Raw genomic sequence first — 15,436 nt, 5'->3', positions numbered from 1 at the left:
CTCACGAAAGCTCATGCCCAAATAAATCTGTTAGTCTTTAAGGTGCCACCAGACTCCTTGTTGTTCTAATAGGCGTTGAAACATTCACAAGTTAGTCATAATTCTTCTTGCATTATTACAAATAGACAAAACTCTATGAAAATATTTTTGATGTTTAAGAGTAATGCACAGTTCATCCTCTGGGAATATTAATTGCTTAATTTATTTTAAAAATTAGTATATTCAGTGTTCGTTATCTTGATGAAACACTGACAAAAGAAAGTTGTGTCCCATTGTGAGTCTCATCTCTAGTAATTAGATACAGTATCTTATATTTTAAATATATTCTGCATACATGGAACTTTGATAGGAGATGTGGTGTTACAATTTTTCTACATAATTATAGAAATATTCTGAAAATAAGGGTAGTCTTGCCAAAAAGCACTTGTGTTTGAGGGTTTTATTCTACTTCAGAAATTTGGCCTCAAAAGGTGATACAGAATGTAAAACCTTGAGGACATTTGGTACCCATGGAAGTGAAGATCTAATAGCACTGACTTGAACAAAAGCATAATACAGATAGGCACGCTGCTCAAAATTCTCCCGTCAACCTAGCTACCATCTCTCAGGAAGGTAGAATACCTATCTCAATGGGAGAACGCCTCCCATCAGCATAGGTTGCATCTTCACTGAAGTGCTACTGTGGTGCAGTTGCATTGTTGCAGCATTTTAAGTATAGACATGCCCAATATCTTCTTACATATCCTGTCACTTCTTTAAACTAAAGAACATAAAAATGAATTAATCTTTCCTGACATTTCTATGCTGTCCATTTCACACTTTTGTCTAAGTTTGTTGAAAAGTTCACTTTTCTCTGTGTCATTCAAACTTGCAATCTTTGGTTTATCTTTCATTCCCCCAATTCCTTTTCCTGTCATACCCAGGCTCTCCAAAACTTGCTGCCGCTTCTTATAATGTTTCTATCTTACCTCTTCCTCTTCCCTTACTGCCAAAAACATAGTTCACTTGGTGCTTCTGTCTTACCTACACTACCATAACATCTTTCCATCCAGTTTCCCGGATTCTTTTCTTTCCAATATGTTTTTCTGCATAATTAAGGTTAATTACGTGTAATCGGCATTCTTTGAGATGAGCATCTGCTCAGTCCCACTTGTTGGACCAAGGCAACTGCACCACAAGCTTTTGGAGAGCACCATCCATTGGGGGCACTTGCCCCTCCTGGAGGGTTCCAAAGGTATAAAAAAAGTGATTGGCCCCAACTGACCCTCAGTTCTTCCACTAATTCTGGAATTCCTAACCTGGGACTCCTAAAACGTGGGGAGCATAAATACCAGGGTCTCATCTCAAAGAATGCCAGTTACTTCATTTCTTCATCAAATGGTGTCTGTATATTTCCACCCTTTTTGCAAGCAGTACAAAGCCTAGGAAGGCAGGCGGAGTTCTTCTAGATAAACAAGAAGAGCAGGAATGCCAAGGAAGCATCAGCTCTGGCTGCCAGGTCAAGAGTGAATAGAAGTGAATGAACTTCTTGCTCTCCCAAAGCATGTCTTAATGTGGGGATTTTTTTTTTTTTTGCTGAAAATACATGTACAGCTGCAGTTTCAGTCATGCAATATGGTGTGATGAAGACAGTGTGAGGGCTTGCCTGCAATGCTGCCTTTGTCCTGGATGAAGACTGACATTTCCAGGAGGCTGAAACTGTCAGGCCATGATAATTGTGAAACATGGTGCATTTTACATGGACAACCTTTGGACCACAAAGGACGGACTCGTTGTGACATACTGGGGCACAATGCAGACTAGTGGGGGTCTGTGTCACCCCTGCCTTGGAACCGTGGGTGCCTTACAATGCTTTGCTGTAGTAGCTCCCAGCTGGGATGCTAACAAACTGTCTTCCAGCACGTAAACCGCACCCTGAGTGTCTGTGTGTAACTGCAGCCTGCTAGCCACACTCTGGCTTTCACCAGCTTTGGTTATATCAGGGTGACCCCAACACATACATTTCTGGGGAAGATCTGGGACTTGGTATGTCCTGCATGATCCAGCCCTTTACTAGACAGTAGGAGGAAGGGGTAATCACTACCAGCCAGCATGGATTTACCAAGAAACAAATCATGCCAAACCAGCTTGATTTTCTTCTTTGACAGGGTAACTGGTTTGGTGGATAGGGAGAATGCTGTGGACATAATATACCTGAACTTCAGCAATGCTTTTGACACAGTCCTACATGACATTCTGATAAGTAAGCTGGAGAAATGCAGGCTTGGCAGAACTACCATTACGTGGATACATAATTGGTCAAACAACCACAGACAAAGAGTAACTATTAATGGAACTATGTCAGATTGGAGGGAGTGGGGTTACACAAGTAGGATTACACAGGGATCTGTTCTGGGTCCAGTGTTGTTTAACATATTTATTCAAGACCTGGATGTAGGAATAGAGAGCTTACTAATCAAATTTGCAGATGACGCAAAGCTAAGGCGGTTGCAAACACTTTGGAAGATAGAGCTAAAATTCAGAGGGATCTTGATAAATTGAAGAACTGGTCTATAGACAACAAAATGAAATTCAACAAAGACATACATAAGGTGCTACACTTAGGGAAGAAAAACCAAATGCACAAATACAGAATGGGGGATAACTGGCTTGGCAGCAGCACTGTTGAGAAGGATCTGGGAGTTGTGGTGGATCACAGCCTCAACATGAGTCAGCAATGTGATGCTGTTGCAAAAAAAAAAAAAAAAAATGCAATTTTAAGTTGCATTAACGGAGTCATAGCATGCAAGTCACGGGAGGTGATAGTACCACTCTACTTGATGCTGGTTAGGCCTCAGCTGGAGTACGGTGTCCAACTTTGGTCACCAACATATAGAAAGGATGTGGAGAAACTGGAAAGGCTCCAGAGGCGAGTGACAAAGATGATCAAAGGAATGGAATGCAAGCCATATGAGCAAAGGCTGAAGGAACTGGGTATGTTTTGTTTGGAAAAGAGATTAAGGGGGGATACGATAGCTGTCTTCAAATACTTGAAAGTCAGACATAAAAAGATGGAGAAAAGTTATTCTCTCTTGCTCCAGAGGGCAGGACGAGAGACAATGTATTCAAACTATAGCACAGCAGATTTAGATTGAATCTCAGGAAAAACTTTCTAACTGTAAGAACAGTAGGACAATGGAACAGACTGCTTAAGGAGTTGTAGAAGAACCTTCACTGGAGGCTTTCAAAAGGAGGCTGGATAATCATCTGTCTTGGATGGTTTAGACCCAACAAATCCTGTATCTTGGCAGGGGGTTAGACTAGATGACCTTTGTGGTCCCTTCTATTCCTATGGTTCTAGAAGTCTATGCTTTAATGAAATGCCAACGAACAATTCGAGTTCACTGTGTGAGATACCAGCTCACTGTACCTTCGGTGGCTAGAAGGAACTGAAGAGAGGTTGGGGCCACTCCTCCTTTTAAACCCTTGGAACCCCCCAGGACAGCAGAAAGAAGGAGGGGTGAGAAGCCCCAACAGACAGTGCTTTCCAGAAGGTTCCAGAAGTTTGGGGTGAACAAGCTTGATCCCACAGACAAGAATATACAGAGGCCACTCAAAGAAGAAAATTAAATTTCAGCCTTACTGTCAAGGCTGAATCCCCACTCTGTCACTCCGAGTGCACAAGTGGAAGCCCACAAGGATTTTAAAAATTAATACTTGCCACTCCAGGCTTGTATTACTCTCCCAAGGTTACAGCTTTTCTCTGGCCTTGGCTAAGTAAAGGCTGCCACCACCCAAATGCGAAAAACAAAACAAACAAACAAAAAACCCTTTGAACCCAGGAAGGAGCACTTGGAATTCCTTCCTGTGGGGTACCCTCAAGCCCTTTCACCTTCCCCCCTTCCCCCATTCTGGGGAAGAGCTGAGAAAGAAAACAAAGGAAATTAGCTGTGGCTACCAGCTAATCAAACAACATGCACAAACCTCTTAGGACAACAAAAATCCAATTCTGTTCTTAAAAAAGGCAAATTTTATTAAAAACAAAAAGGAAAAAATTACATCTGGAACTTAGGCTTTTGCTAGATTTTAAAAGAGCAATTCCAAAAATCAAGTACCCAAAATAGCTTTCTTGGGGGTTCAGTTAAAGGTTACAAGCAAACAAAAGCATCTCAGGTTAGCACAGAGGAGATCCACAAGCCAAAATACAAAATAAACCTGTGTCTAACTAAACATTCCCTATCCAAATAATTTCTTCTAGGTATGGAAGATGAATTTTCATACCTGGTTCAAGCCTTACACAGCATTGCTGCTCCATCCCTGCAGCCCAGAGAACAACAGATAAAGGGAAAGTTTCTTTCCCAATTTTAAAGTGTTCTACCTTCCCACAGGCTCTTTTGGTCAGGTTCCCAGTCCTTTTCTTTTACCTGTAGATTTGTTAATCCTTAATAGGTAAAGCAAGCAGAGAACGGACGAAGAGGGATTTTACAGCTAACTGGCTGGTTGGGTATCCATCAAAGGGAGCTACTCCCGTCCCCACTTCATGTATCACACTTACTTTTAAGGCTCTACGCAACTCTGCCCCTGCCTAAATCCTTCTTCAATTCTGCCATCTTCCTAGCTAAATAACTATTTCTCAAACTTAATTCAATCCAATGTCCTCAATCCCAACTACCTTTTTGCTACCTTTGACTCACTCCTCAAATCTTCCCCTTCCTCCAACCTTCACTTCTGTCTTCTACTTTCTTGATCACTGTGGACAACATTGCCATCCTGCCTGTCACTCAGGTCCATAACCCAGACATCATCTGCAATTTGAACCTCTCTCTCAGACCTCCCATCTAGATAATGTCTAAATCTTGCCAATTCTTGCAGCATATCGTCTCTAAAATATGGCCTTCCCTATCCATCCACAAAACTAAACCTCTCACTCCAGATGCTCATCATCTTGCAACACCCATTTCTCTGGCCTTGATATATGCAATCATGCCCCATTCAGATCCATCCATAATGCTGCTACAAAAATAATTTTCCTAGCCTATTGCTTTCACCACATCAGCCCTCTCTTTGCATCCCTCCTTCTCTGTTGCCACAAACATAAGATTCTTGTCTTCTTTTTCAACACCTTTCATGGCCTATCATCTGTTATTCAGTATCAAGAAGTTGACTCCTGCCTCCAATCAGCTCATGATGCCACCCTTCATCACTTACCTGTTAAATTTTCCAAACAAGTCATCACCTTAATGCTTCCTTCCATGCTGCCGTTCATGCTTGGGAGCAGCTCCCCATAAACATCTCAAATCTACCTCATTATCCTTCTTCAAAAACCCCTCCTTAAAACCCCCCTTTGCCATGACGCCTACAAAAAACCTTGACAATGGTTAGACCTCTGGTGTACTGAGACCACGGCCTACCATGCTGACCAACATCTCACTGATTCCTTGTACTCCCCCATTGGCCTGTCTGTATCCATCTGTTGTCTCTTGTTGGTTTATACTTTGATAGTAAGCTTGATAGAGTGGGGAACATCTTTTTGTTCTAGGTTTACACAGCACCTAGCACAATGTGGTCTTGGTTCATAACTAGGGCTCCTAGGCACTATGAAAACACAAATAAATTAATTAAATCAATCCATTAATAATAATAAATCTTTTCTCTTATTGATCCCTATCACACCTTCTTTGCTCTGCATATTCCTCACACCTTGTTACTCCATTTGTCTTCTCTCACTCAACCCTTCATGCTTTGTACACCTACAATTACATCAACCACCAATGAGTTTAACTGTGTTGCTATCCATACTTCCCCTCTTGCCCTTCAGTCATCCTTCCTTTCTCTGTTATACTTATTTTCTATGTTTGTGTAATTTAAACTATTAAGTTCATTGGGTCAGGAACTGTCTTTTTTATGTTTAGACTCTGTAAAATGCCATGAAATGTTATATAATAAATATTCACTTTTAACAATGTTTAACATGACAAACCTTCTTCAGTGCTACTTCCTGAGCATGTAGGATGGACGTTCCAGAGTGTTTGCATAAAGGAGGCATCCACCTGAACATTTCCATTTGACATGGAGAGATGCTGTAAGAGAGAGAAAACCATACCCCGGAGGGAGAACCATTAAAAGGATTTGCTATTAAATCTATTTAAATAAATTATTCTTTTCTCAAACAGTGTTCAAAGATAAATATTTTATTGAAAACTTTCAATATCTCAGAAGTCTTCATACAATTTCTTGAAATCAGACACTTGTTTCACAACATACTATTATCCAAATCTATTCAATGTTAATAGTAGTAGCAACAGCTTTTATTTCTGCTTAGAACAGGACAATCAAAAGAAGAGAATTTCTAAGATAAACGCCCTTACCAGATATCTTTCAGAGGACACACTGACCAGGATAAGATCATCGCCAATTCGAACTTTTTCTCCTTCTGACCTCTGTTTAGAAGCAGGATGTATTGTCCACCAGCATGCCTCACCTACAATATACAGAGATGCTTATGCCAATTATTTAGTATATAATAAATAATATATCATTCTAAGATATGTAAATATCTCATAAAGCTACCTGTACACTAACATACAGTAAAAACTTACCATTTTTATAAGGATAATATTTGCCTTATATACACACTAGTTTTTCTCTTTTCTGACAATTCAAACCTCCCATTTCCCCCAGTATTGTCAGTCAAGGCTCGATGAACTTGATACTGTAATTGAACATCCTCGCCCCCAACCTCTATTAAACAATAGAATACCAATTGAAATTTATTAAATATTTCTGGATGTTTTTCTACATTTTAAAATATATTAAATATATCAATTTGTACTTAGTCCATATTTGCCAGTGTTTTCCAACTTAAGATAACACTGACCACTGGTCATACAATGTTGTTTATTTCATGTCCCCCACCTCCCCGTCCCCCACAGGGTGCTGACCCTATTGTAAGTCAGTCTTATTTCTTAATGAATAAATAATGGCAGGTTCACAAGTTTGTAATGCTAATAATTTCCATCACTATCCTAAATGCATTCTTAAGACTAATACAACTGGCAATTTTTTTCTCACAAAATAACACAGAATATTGGCATACCTGCTGCATTTTCTCGTAACCCCACATCAAATGCAAGTTTATCTGTCTGGGATCTTGATGTTGACAAACACGTCAAATACTACAAAACATGTTGAAATGATTAAAAACACCAAAATCAGCAGAATCATTTGAGGCATACCATCTCTAATCAAAGATGCTCATAGATTCACAAAGCTCAATCTTACCATTAATCTGAATTTAAATATCCCATTGACTGCAATGAGAGTTCAAAATTAGCATCTTGCAAGAATTACTACATGTAAGATAATGCTCCTCCTTCTAAGTGTAAAGCTACACATATGAACAGGGATTTTGAGACCAGCAGGCTTCCCATGACAGCACTACGCCTGAAGAAGACATATCAAGCAGACCTGAAAGCAACAATGTCTTCTCACTTTAGGCCCCGGCACATGCTCAGACTACGAGTCCATTCAGAATTGGACCTTAGAGTGGGAGGTCAGAACAGACAGAGCTCAAAAGCTATTGTTGGGAATTCCACCACAGGGGGAAGAAGGGAAGATGCTTCAAACACATCTCTCCTTCCTTCTGCACATTATTGTCCACTATTTGATAAATGCTTGTGTGAGATTGTTTCTTCTCCAATGAAACGATGTGATCCAGAGAGGAAAAAAAGCTGAAGCTTCCTAGTTGGTAAGATGCCTTAACAAATGACACAACCAACAAAATCCATAAAAGAGTGCCTCAAAATATTGTCAAAGCATATTTGTGGGTGTGCACTGTGGGAAGTTGGGGAGGGAGGAACCTACTATATAAAATACCCAAGAGAAACTATGTAACTCAGTGCAGACATGGCATAAACTTACTGCTATTCCTAGCAGCAGCAAGTTGCTACTGGCACCCATTGGCATACAACATTTCAATTAACTGCTAAGCATAGAGAACCCATCGGCAAAAAATGGAGACTTGCAAATACATCTCAGACTGCAATATTCTCAAATAATACATTATTACCTTAGACCACCTCCATACCCTCAATGCTCTCATCATGCATGTAGTAGTGCACTACTGCACAACTTTAATAAGGTACCCATCCCTTTTGCCTCTCTAATGGTTGTTACTAGCCATATCTACAGCTGAGTTCTACAAACATTTTTGTGCTGTGACTGGATGGCATGCTGCACATCAACTTGCACTGTGCATTTCTATAGTGTGGTGTGTTTTGTGGTTTTGGGCAGATCTTCATCCTTTCCACACATTTTTACCACAAAGGATGAACATATGTCCCTCACATTCTCTTCTGAGTGTTAACACCTTCATTCCTAAAATACTTTAAAACATATGCAAAATATGCCCTTTTAGTAGCTCCTAGACATTGATGATACTAATTTTACAGTTTCTCTTTCCATATGAACTTCCATAATGCTGGAATGAATAAATAATAATCAATTTCTTTTCACTCCTTACTTTAGTTACATCATACTCAGTATATACTAGCAATTTTTGGGTGTCTTAAAGGGATACCTTAAAGGGCCCTGATTTTCACAGTGTGGGTAATTGATACTTTGAGTCACCCAAAATTTGTGGTCGCTTTTGAAGATATTGGCCTCAATGTTCTTGCACAAAGAGGGAACACTAAATGATTATGTTGCTTCATATATTTGTTTGTTACTTGATCTAAAGTGTTTATTATAACTTGAGTTTATCATCATCAGTTATGGAGAACACGTTATTTTACTGTAGATGCAACATGCTTTTCCAATTGTAAATGCACTCTGTTATGGAAGTTAATAAGTCACTTACCATTCCACTGAATGAATGCCGAAGTAGTATAGCATGGCCATACAGCAGGGTTCTGTGACCACCTCCTTGAGCTGCCTATAGAAATGACAGAAAGTGTTAACACTCAATAGCAATGCAGGAATTTTGACTGTTTCCATTCATCTGAAGTTACCAATAATTTAAGTATTATAAACAGATACTCAAATTGGATTATCTACAAAAGTGCAGATATGCTACAAAAGTTTGTACACTTGCAATAATGAAGTAGTTACAGCAATAACTATTTTAATTGTGAAAAAATAATATATTTGACCAGACAATTGTGACCTAAGTATCACTTTAGTGAGTAAAGTAAAAAAACAGTTGTTTACTAATACATTCTGAAATGAAATGAAAAAAGGCATTTCTTACCTTTCTTATAAACTTTTCAGAAGCATTCAGAATAAAAAAGAATATGTAATTGAAGGCTTAAAAATGATTATCCATACAAATATTTTAGACATGTACATTTTCTTATGTTCCCACATACTAAATAATCAATGTTCAACAAGACTACATGTTGCTAATAAGGATAAGCATTTGCTAAAATTAGCCTAAGTTAAATATTTATCACAGGTGATAAAATTATGGTAAGGGTCATTTCATTTTAACTAAATACAATTTGAGAGTGGTCAAGACATACAGAATTGTCAACCCAAAACATTCAAAAATCATTAGTCAGACCCCCCCAAATTATGAGATTGGCTTAAAGATAATGAGATTTTAAAAATAATAGGTTTTGGGTTCTTTATATTTGCCTTTTGGAATTGTAGCATTCACAATTCCAATTTTCGAGCTTTTCTGCACAACCAGGATGGCTTAACACTTTTTTTTTTTTTAAATGAAAGCCAAGATTCCAGAATCGGGGGGTTTAAGAAAGGCATCAATCATCATAAAGTTGGCAACAGTGGCTATAAAATATAACTAATCAACAATAACAAGCTCTACAGGACTTCCAATCATTTTTTCTCTCTCAACTTTCTTTCATATACACACACCCACACAGTTTTTATATTTTATTGAGTTAATCAAACTATGCCCAAAGGATCAGGGCTAATTCTTGATGCATTCTGGTGTTTTCAACTGAAGTATAAAAAGCAGAATTTGACCTATATATGTCTTACTGTTACATACGTCTAAAGAAGATGCATATATTTGGTAAAAGCTTATGCTGTGAGTTTGAACATTTTACCATGGCTTATTTTCCATTTAATACTTAGACTTTTAGGCCTGATGCTCACTTTGTTCAGGGAACATTCAAATAGCCTTTAATACACAGAAACAAGGTGGCTCTTGAAAATATAATGGTAGCACAAGGCTCATATCTGGTTTGCTTTATATTTTTCAAAAGTTAATTCACTTAAGGCCAAATTTTACCATTGGACATGTGTAGAGGAGAGTGGGGGACCAGAAGGGTGGGGTGTTTCCATGGGCTAAAATAGCATCCACAAGCAAAATTTGGCACTAAATGAATTAGCAAGTTCATCGATTAGTCCTTTAAGTTTACATTTCATATGTAACAAAAACACTAGCTCTAAAAATGCCAAACTGAAGAAACTCCTTGGGACTTTGTAGCTGGGCACCCAGGTTACCTAATGTTGATTCAAAAAACTAAAGGGGAAATCATGTTTGTCCAACAGACACATACTAAAAAGCCAAAAGCAATAAAGTTGCGGATGATTCCTTTATTGTAATAACAATAAAATAAGGGTGAGAACAGTTCTGATTTTCTTGCTCTACTAACAAGTCCCAAGTAGAACTCTGCTACAACACTAACAAAAGTAATCTGCACAAAAGATAACCCTTCTCTGCTCACTAATTAAAGGAGTTTTCTCTTTATTGTATGTACACCCTTTCTTTTATGTTTTGATTGACATGGAAATGTTGTGGGTTTATTTTTACTATCAATGAACAAAAGCATCTCCAAATCACATCTGACTTAAAAAAAAAAGTGCAGTTCCTTTTTCACCTGTGTACCTCAAAATTTAATTTTGAAATGTAAGAGTCAACATTCTGTAGTCAGTTTAAATTATATTGGGCCATGCTCCAGGAACTGTTACAGTATAGTGGTCACTCTCAAAGAGGTTGGCAGTTACCTTAGGCAATCACTTACCACTGCAGATTCATATCATAAACACAACCTGCAGTCTGCTGATGTCAGTGTAAAACAAGGAATCTTTCTTAAATAATGGAAAGGTAACTGCTTTTTTTTTAAAAAAAAAAAAAAGAGAGAGATGCCCAACAACCTTAGAGTCTTGGAGAAATCTACCAAAGTTTGTTTTAAAAACATGAATAATAATGATTGGATGAAGCAAGATACTACTGTGGGGAAAAAACCCACTCACAAAAAATTGTTATTGCTTTGTGTCTGCCAAAGCACAAATCCAGCTGGCCATCTTAGGCTGGAGTAACTGCCAGAGCTCATTGGCATGAGCTTTTCACAGAAGGTGCTTGATGATCTAAAGAAAAATGATACAGCAGCCCACACAATCATTTTGCTGTTATTACTACTTATTAGTCCAGCTATGTGACATGAGAGATCCCCAGGGACGACCTGGGTTAAGCCCTGAAAAGACATTCAATACTGACAGACTACATCTGTCACCTTTTAGAATCAGAGACTGAACTCACTTGTGCATTTATGTTGCCTGTTTCAACCTGTAAATAACTCATTTATTTTTCCAACTTAATAAACCTTTAGTTAGTTTATTACAGGATTGGCTACAGGCATTGTGAGATCTAAGGTACAAATTGATCTGGGGTAAATGACTGGCCTCTTGGGACTCGGAGCAACTTGAATATTGTGTGATTTTTGGTGCAAGTGACTATTTATCATTAAATCCAGCTTGTCTGGGTGGCAAGATAGACTGGAGAGCCTAAGGGGACTGTCTGATGCCATTGTAAGACTGTTTCAGCGATCTAGGAGTTCACATTTGTTATTGGGTTGGTGAAATTTACTGATAGGACATGCCACCAATTTGGGGAGGTCTGCCCTGTTTTTTGGGGTGTTCACCCTGCAGTCTGCCTTGAGGTTGGCACACGCAGTCATGAGCCACTCCAGACAGCATAGTAAGGGGATTACATGTGGTGAGGGTGGGGTGCAATGCTCAGGAAAGAGACAATGTGAAAAAACACAAGGCACAACATATGACACTGTCACTTCTACATGTCCAACCAGCAGAGTGTGAAGTCCATCGGCTTATGGGTGGGACACAAATTGACCTTCATAGTTCTCTTCCTGACTACAGCTATTTGAGAGCATGCACCTGTATGCAGCCCCCAGCATTGCCAACCGCAAACATTAAAATATCAAGAATCAGGCCTCCAAAATCATGATATTGGTTTAAAAACAATAAGATTTTTAAAAGTAGAATTTTTGAGGTGTCTAGGTAATTAATTAGTCTTCTGACTATAAATGAAAATCCAGAGAACAACAACAAAAATGATTAAAGGTCTAGAAAACATGACCTATGAGGGAAGATTGAAAACATTTGGCTTCTTTAGACTGGAAAAGAGAAGAATCAGAGGGGATATGATTACAGTTTTCAAGTACATAAAAGGTTGTTACAAGGAAGAGGGAGAAAAATTGTTCTCCTTAACCTCTGAGGATAGGACAAGAAGCAATGGACTTAAATTGCAGCAAGGGCGGTTTAGGTTGGACACTGGGAAAAACTTACCTAGGATGGTTGTGGAATCTCTGTCGTTGGAGATTTTTAAGAGCAAGTTAGACAAACATCTGTCAGGGATGGTCTAGATCAGTGGCCAGGATCTCCAGCGGTGTAGTGTGGCTGCCGCTAAGGTAGACTCTCTGCCTATTCCAGCCCCACGCCACTCCTGGAAGCGGCTAGTGCAGCCCCATGGACAGGGGGGCAGGGGAGTCCCTCCACGCAGTGCTTCTGCCTGCAAGCACTGCCCCCGCAGCTCCTGTTGGCCGGGGGAGCTGCAGGGGCGGTGCCCCCGCCAGGGGCTGAAGAGGCACATTGGCCCCTTCTGGGAGTGGTGTGGGGCCAGGTAGGCAGGGAGCCTGCATTAGCCTCGCTGTGCCCGCTGCCAATCGGGAGCTTCCAGAGATAGGCAGCACCCTAACCCCCAGCCCTAAGCCCCCTCCTAGAGCCAGCATCCCATACCCCATCCTGCACCCCAACCCCCTGCCCAGTGAAAGTAAGTGAGGATGGGAGAGAGCGACCAACGGGAGGGGGATGGAGTGAGGGGAGGGGGGGCTTTGGGGAAGAAGTAGGGCATCAGGGAAGGGGCAGGGTAGATCCTGGGTTCTCCTTAGATTCAAAAAGTGATCTTGGGTATAAAAAGGTTGGAGACCACTGGTCTAGACAATACTTAGTCCTGCCTTGAATGCAAGGAACTGGTCTAGAAGAACTCTCAAGGTCCCTTCCAGTCCTATGATTCTATGATGAGATGAGGTGAAGGGGGATCTTAACACATTGAGGGTAAAATTGGAGAAATCTCCAGAGAATGGGATAGGGAATGCAAACTAGTTATCTAGGTTAGGGGTTCTCAACCTTTTTCTTTCTGAGCCCCCCACCCCAACATGCTATAAAAACTCTGTGGCCTACCTGTGCCACAATAACTGGTTTTCTGCATATAAAAGCCAGGGCCGGCATTAAGGAGTAGCAAGTAGGGCAATTGCCCAGGGCCCCATGCCACCTGGTGCTCCGCGAAGCTAAGTTGTTCAGGCTTCTACTTCAGACCCGGGTGGTGGGGCTCAGGGCCCCGGGCTTCAGCCCTGCATGGCAGGGCTTAGGCTTTCTGCCCTGGGCCCCAGCGAGTCTAACCCTGGTGCTGCTTTGCGGACTCCCTGAAACCTGCTCATGGCCCTCCAGGGCAGGGGGGCCCGGACCCCTGGTTGAGAACCACTGATTTAGGGCAACATAAGCTGACTACTGAAGCAGTTTGAGAGGAGTTTTACAGTAGGGCAATTTCTACTCCACTAACTAACCTAACTAACCTGAACCTTGAGGTGCCCGTGGAAGTCTTAGCCAGAAAAAAGAAAATCAGTTTGGAGAGCCTAAGTAAGGAAATTTAGAAAGCCGAGTCCTGCAGCAGTCTTTCTGTCCCAAGCAGCTGAAGGCAAGCCTGACATATTCCTTTTGAGAGTGTGGCTGGGATGTAGAGCATGTGCAGTCTGATTGCAAGAAAAGAGGCAGCCTTTCTTTTTTTTTTTTTTTTAATCTCAGCTGAGACCAGCTGTCAGTATTAACTTCCTTTCCCTCCTCTGGTAACATACTCCCAACACCTCCACTTCCCACAAGATATTATCATTACTAGGATCAGAATTATTGTACTTGTTTAATTGTAAATTGGAGAAGAGAGTATTGGGAGTATACAGCCAGCACCAGTTAGGTCAGGATTCCAGATGCGCAAAGGCTGGCACTGTAAGATGGGAAGAGAGGTAGGAGCTCTGGCTTCCCTGAGCAGAGCCTGGCATAGTGAGAATGGCTGCAGTGCTTTTTATATGCCACTAGGCACTGCTATTCCAATGTTAGATTAACAAATAGTAAGAAAAGTGGCTCCAAAACAAGGAGAAAGAATCCACCAGTCCTGGCTCAGGAAGCAACAGGTTTCACAAGTCAGAATTCCAACTTTGATAGAAATTATAGTATATTCATTACCATTAAAATGAAGACAAATTCAGCTTTTATTATTATTTTTATACCACCACGTACATGCACAGGCCCTTGCCTAAGTAGCGCGTGGTCTAAATAAAACACATGACAGCACAAATGACAAATAAAAGTGTATAAGGATGATAGGAAGAATAAATTTACAACAGAAAGAGATGATGAGATGAACTATTGTATACAGACATCTTGGTATTCCCCTTTCCTTTTTCAAGCTGTTCATGTAGTTTTGAGATGCTGTGATTCATATGCCACTGTAACAACTGTGTCACAGCATGGGCTATAATCTATGTCAGATAGCTGGCTGGTTGCATCATTTAGGCTCTGTGCTGTCTTCAAGTCTGATATGGCTTAAGGTGGTAGAATACTAACATTCATTGAAGTGCTTCTCAATACTTCAAGGTCAGGTGCAAAACAGTTTCTCTCTCCAGCTATTAATGACAAAGCTTTCTTTACTGTTATACTTTTATTTTTATCTTGAAATTGTTCAGATACCTGTGAAAGGTATTTAAAACACCCAGTCAATACAATAAAAATACTGGTTTGGTGTACATGAAGGATCAATTTGAACATCTGAGGTCTGTTAGGCTTCTGTTACTAAAGGGTGTACGTCATGTAAAGCCAAAAGGTGCAAATATTTCCTTTGTCTAACCAGTGACTGACCAGATGAAATATATATTTTAATCTATTAATTTACAAGGAGACTTTCAGAGTAGTTACACTGCTGTGTTTATTAGCAAAGCCAACTATAATAGTGTATATTTTGTAGCCTTTTTTTCCAATCCATAGATCACAGTCCCTTTATTAAATATGGGCTTTCTAACTAATATTCTGGTATGGATTGTCCTCCAAGTCTCTATGGTTGGTGGTCCATGTACTGAAGTAAACAAACATATGATAAACTGCTTAATTTTAGACTAAAACATCCCTAATTCTCCTTTTGTTT

General features: G+C 40.0%; 1 protein-coding gene across 1 annotated transcript in view; it reads right to left on the bottom strand.

Moving 5' to 3' along the window:
- The window catches only part of RYR3 (ryanodine receptor 3), a 563,198-nt gene that overhangs the window by 413,237 nt on the left and 134,525 nt on the right, over positions 1-15,436 (bottom strand). Inside the window, exons 6-10 of the mRNA XM_034768994.1 lie at positions 9,227-9,238; positions 8,837-8,911; positions 7,076-7,154; positions 6,348-6,460; positions 5,960-6,059 (exon numbers count right to left, since the gene is read on the bottom strand). Coding sequence (XP_034624885.1) covers positions 5,960-6,059; positions 6,348-6,460; positions 7,076-7,154; positions 8,837-8,911; positions 9,227-9,238 — 379 coding nt within the window. The remainder of the gene's footprint in view (positions 1-5,959; positions 6,060-6,347; positions 6,461-7,075; positions 7,155-8,836; positions 8,912-9,226; positions 9,239-15,436) is intronic.

Source organism: Trachemys scripta, chromosome 4, assembly GCF_013100865.1.
Source record: "Trachemys scripta elegans isolate TJP31775 chromosome 4, CAS_Tse_1.0, whole genome shotgun sequence".
NCBI classification, from domain to species: Eukaryota; Metazoa; Chordata; order Testudines; family Emydidae; genus Trachemys; species Trachemys scripta.
This window is presented reverse-complemented; position numbering and strand designations above follow the sequence as displayed.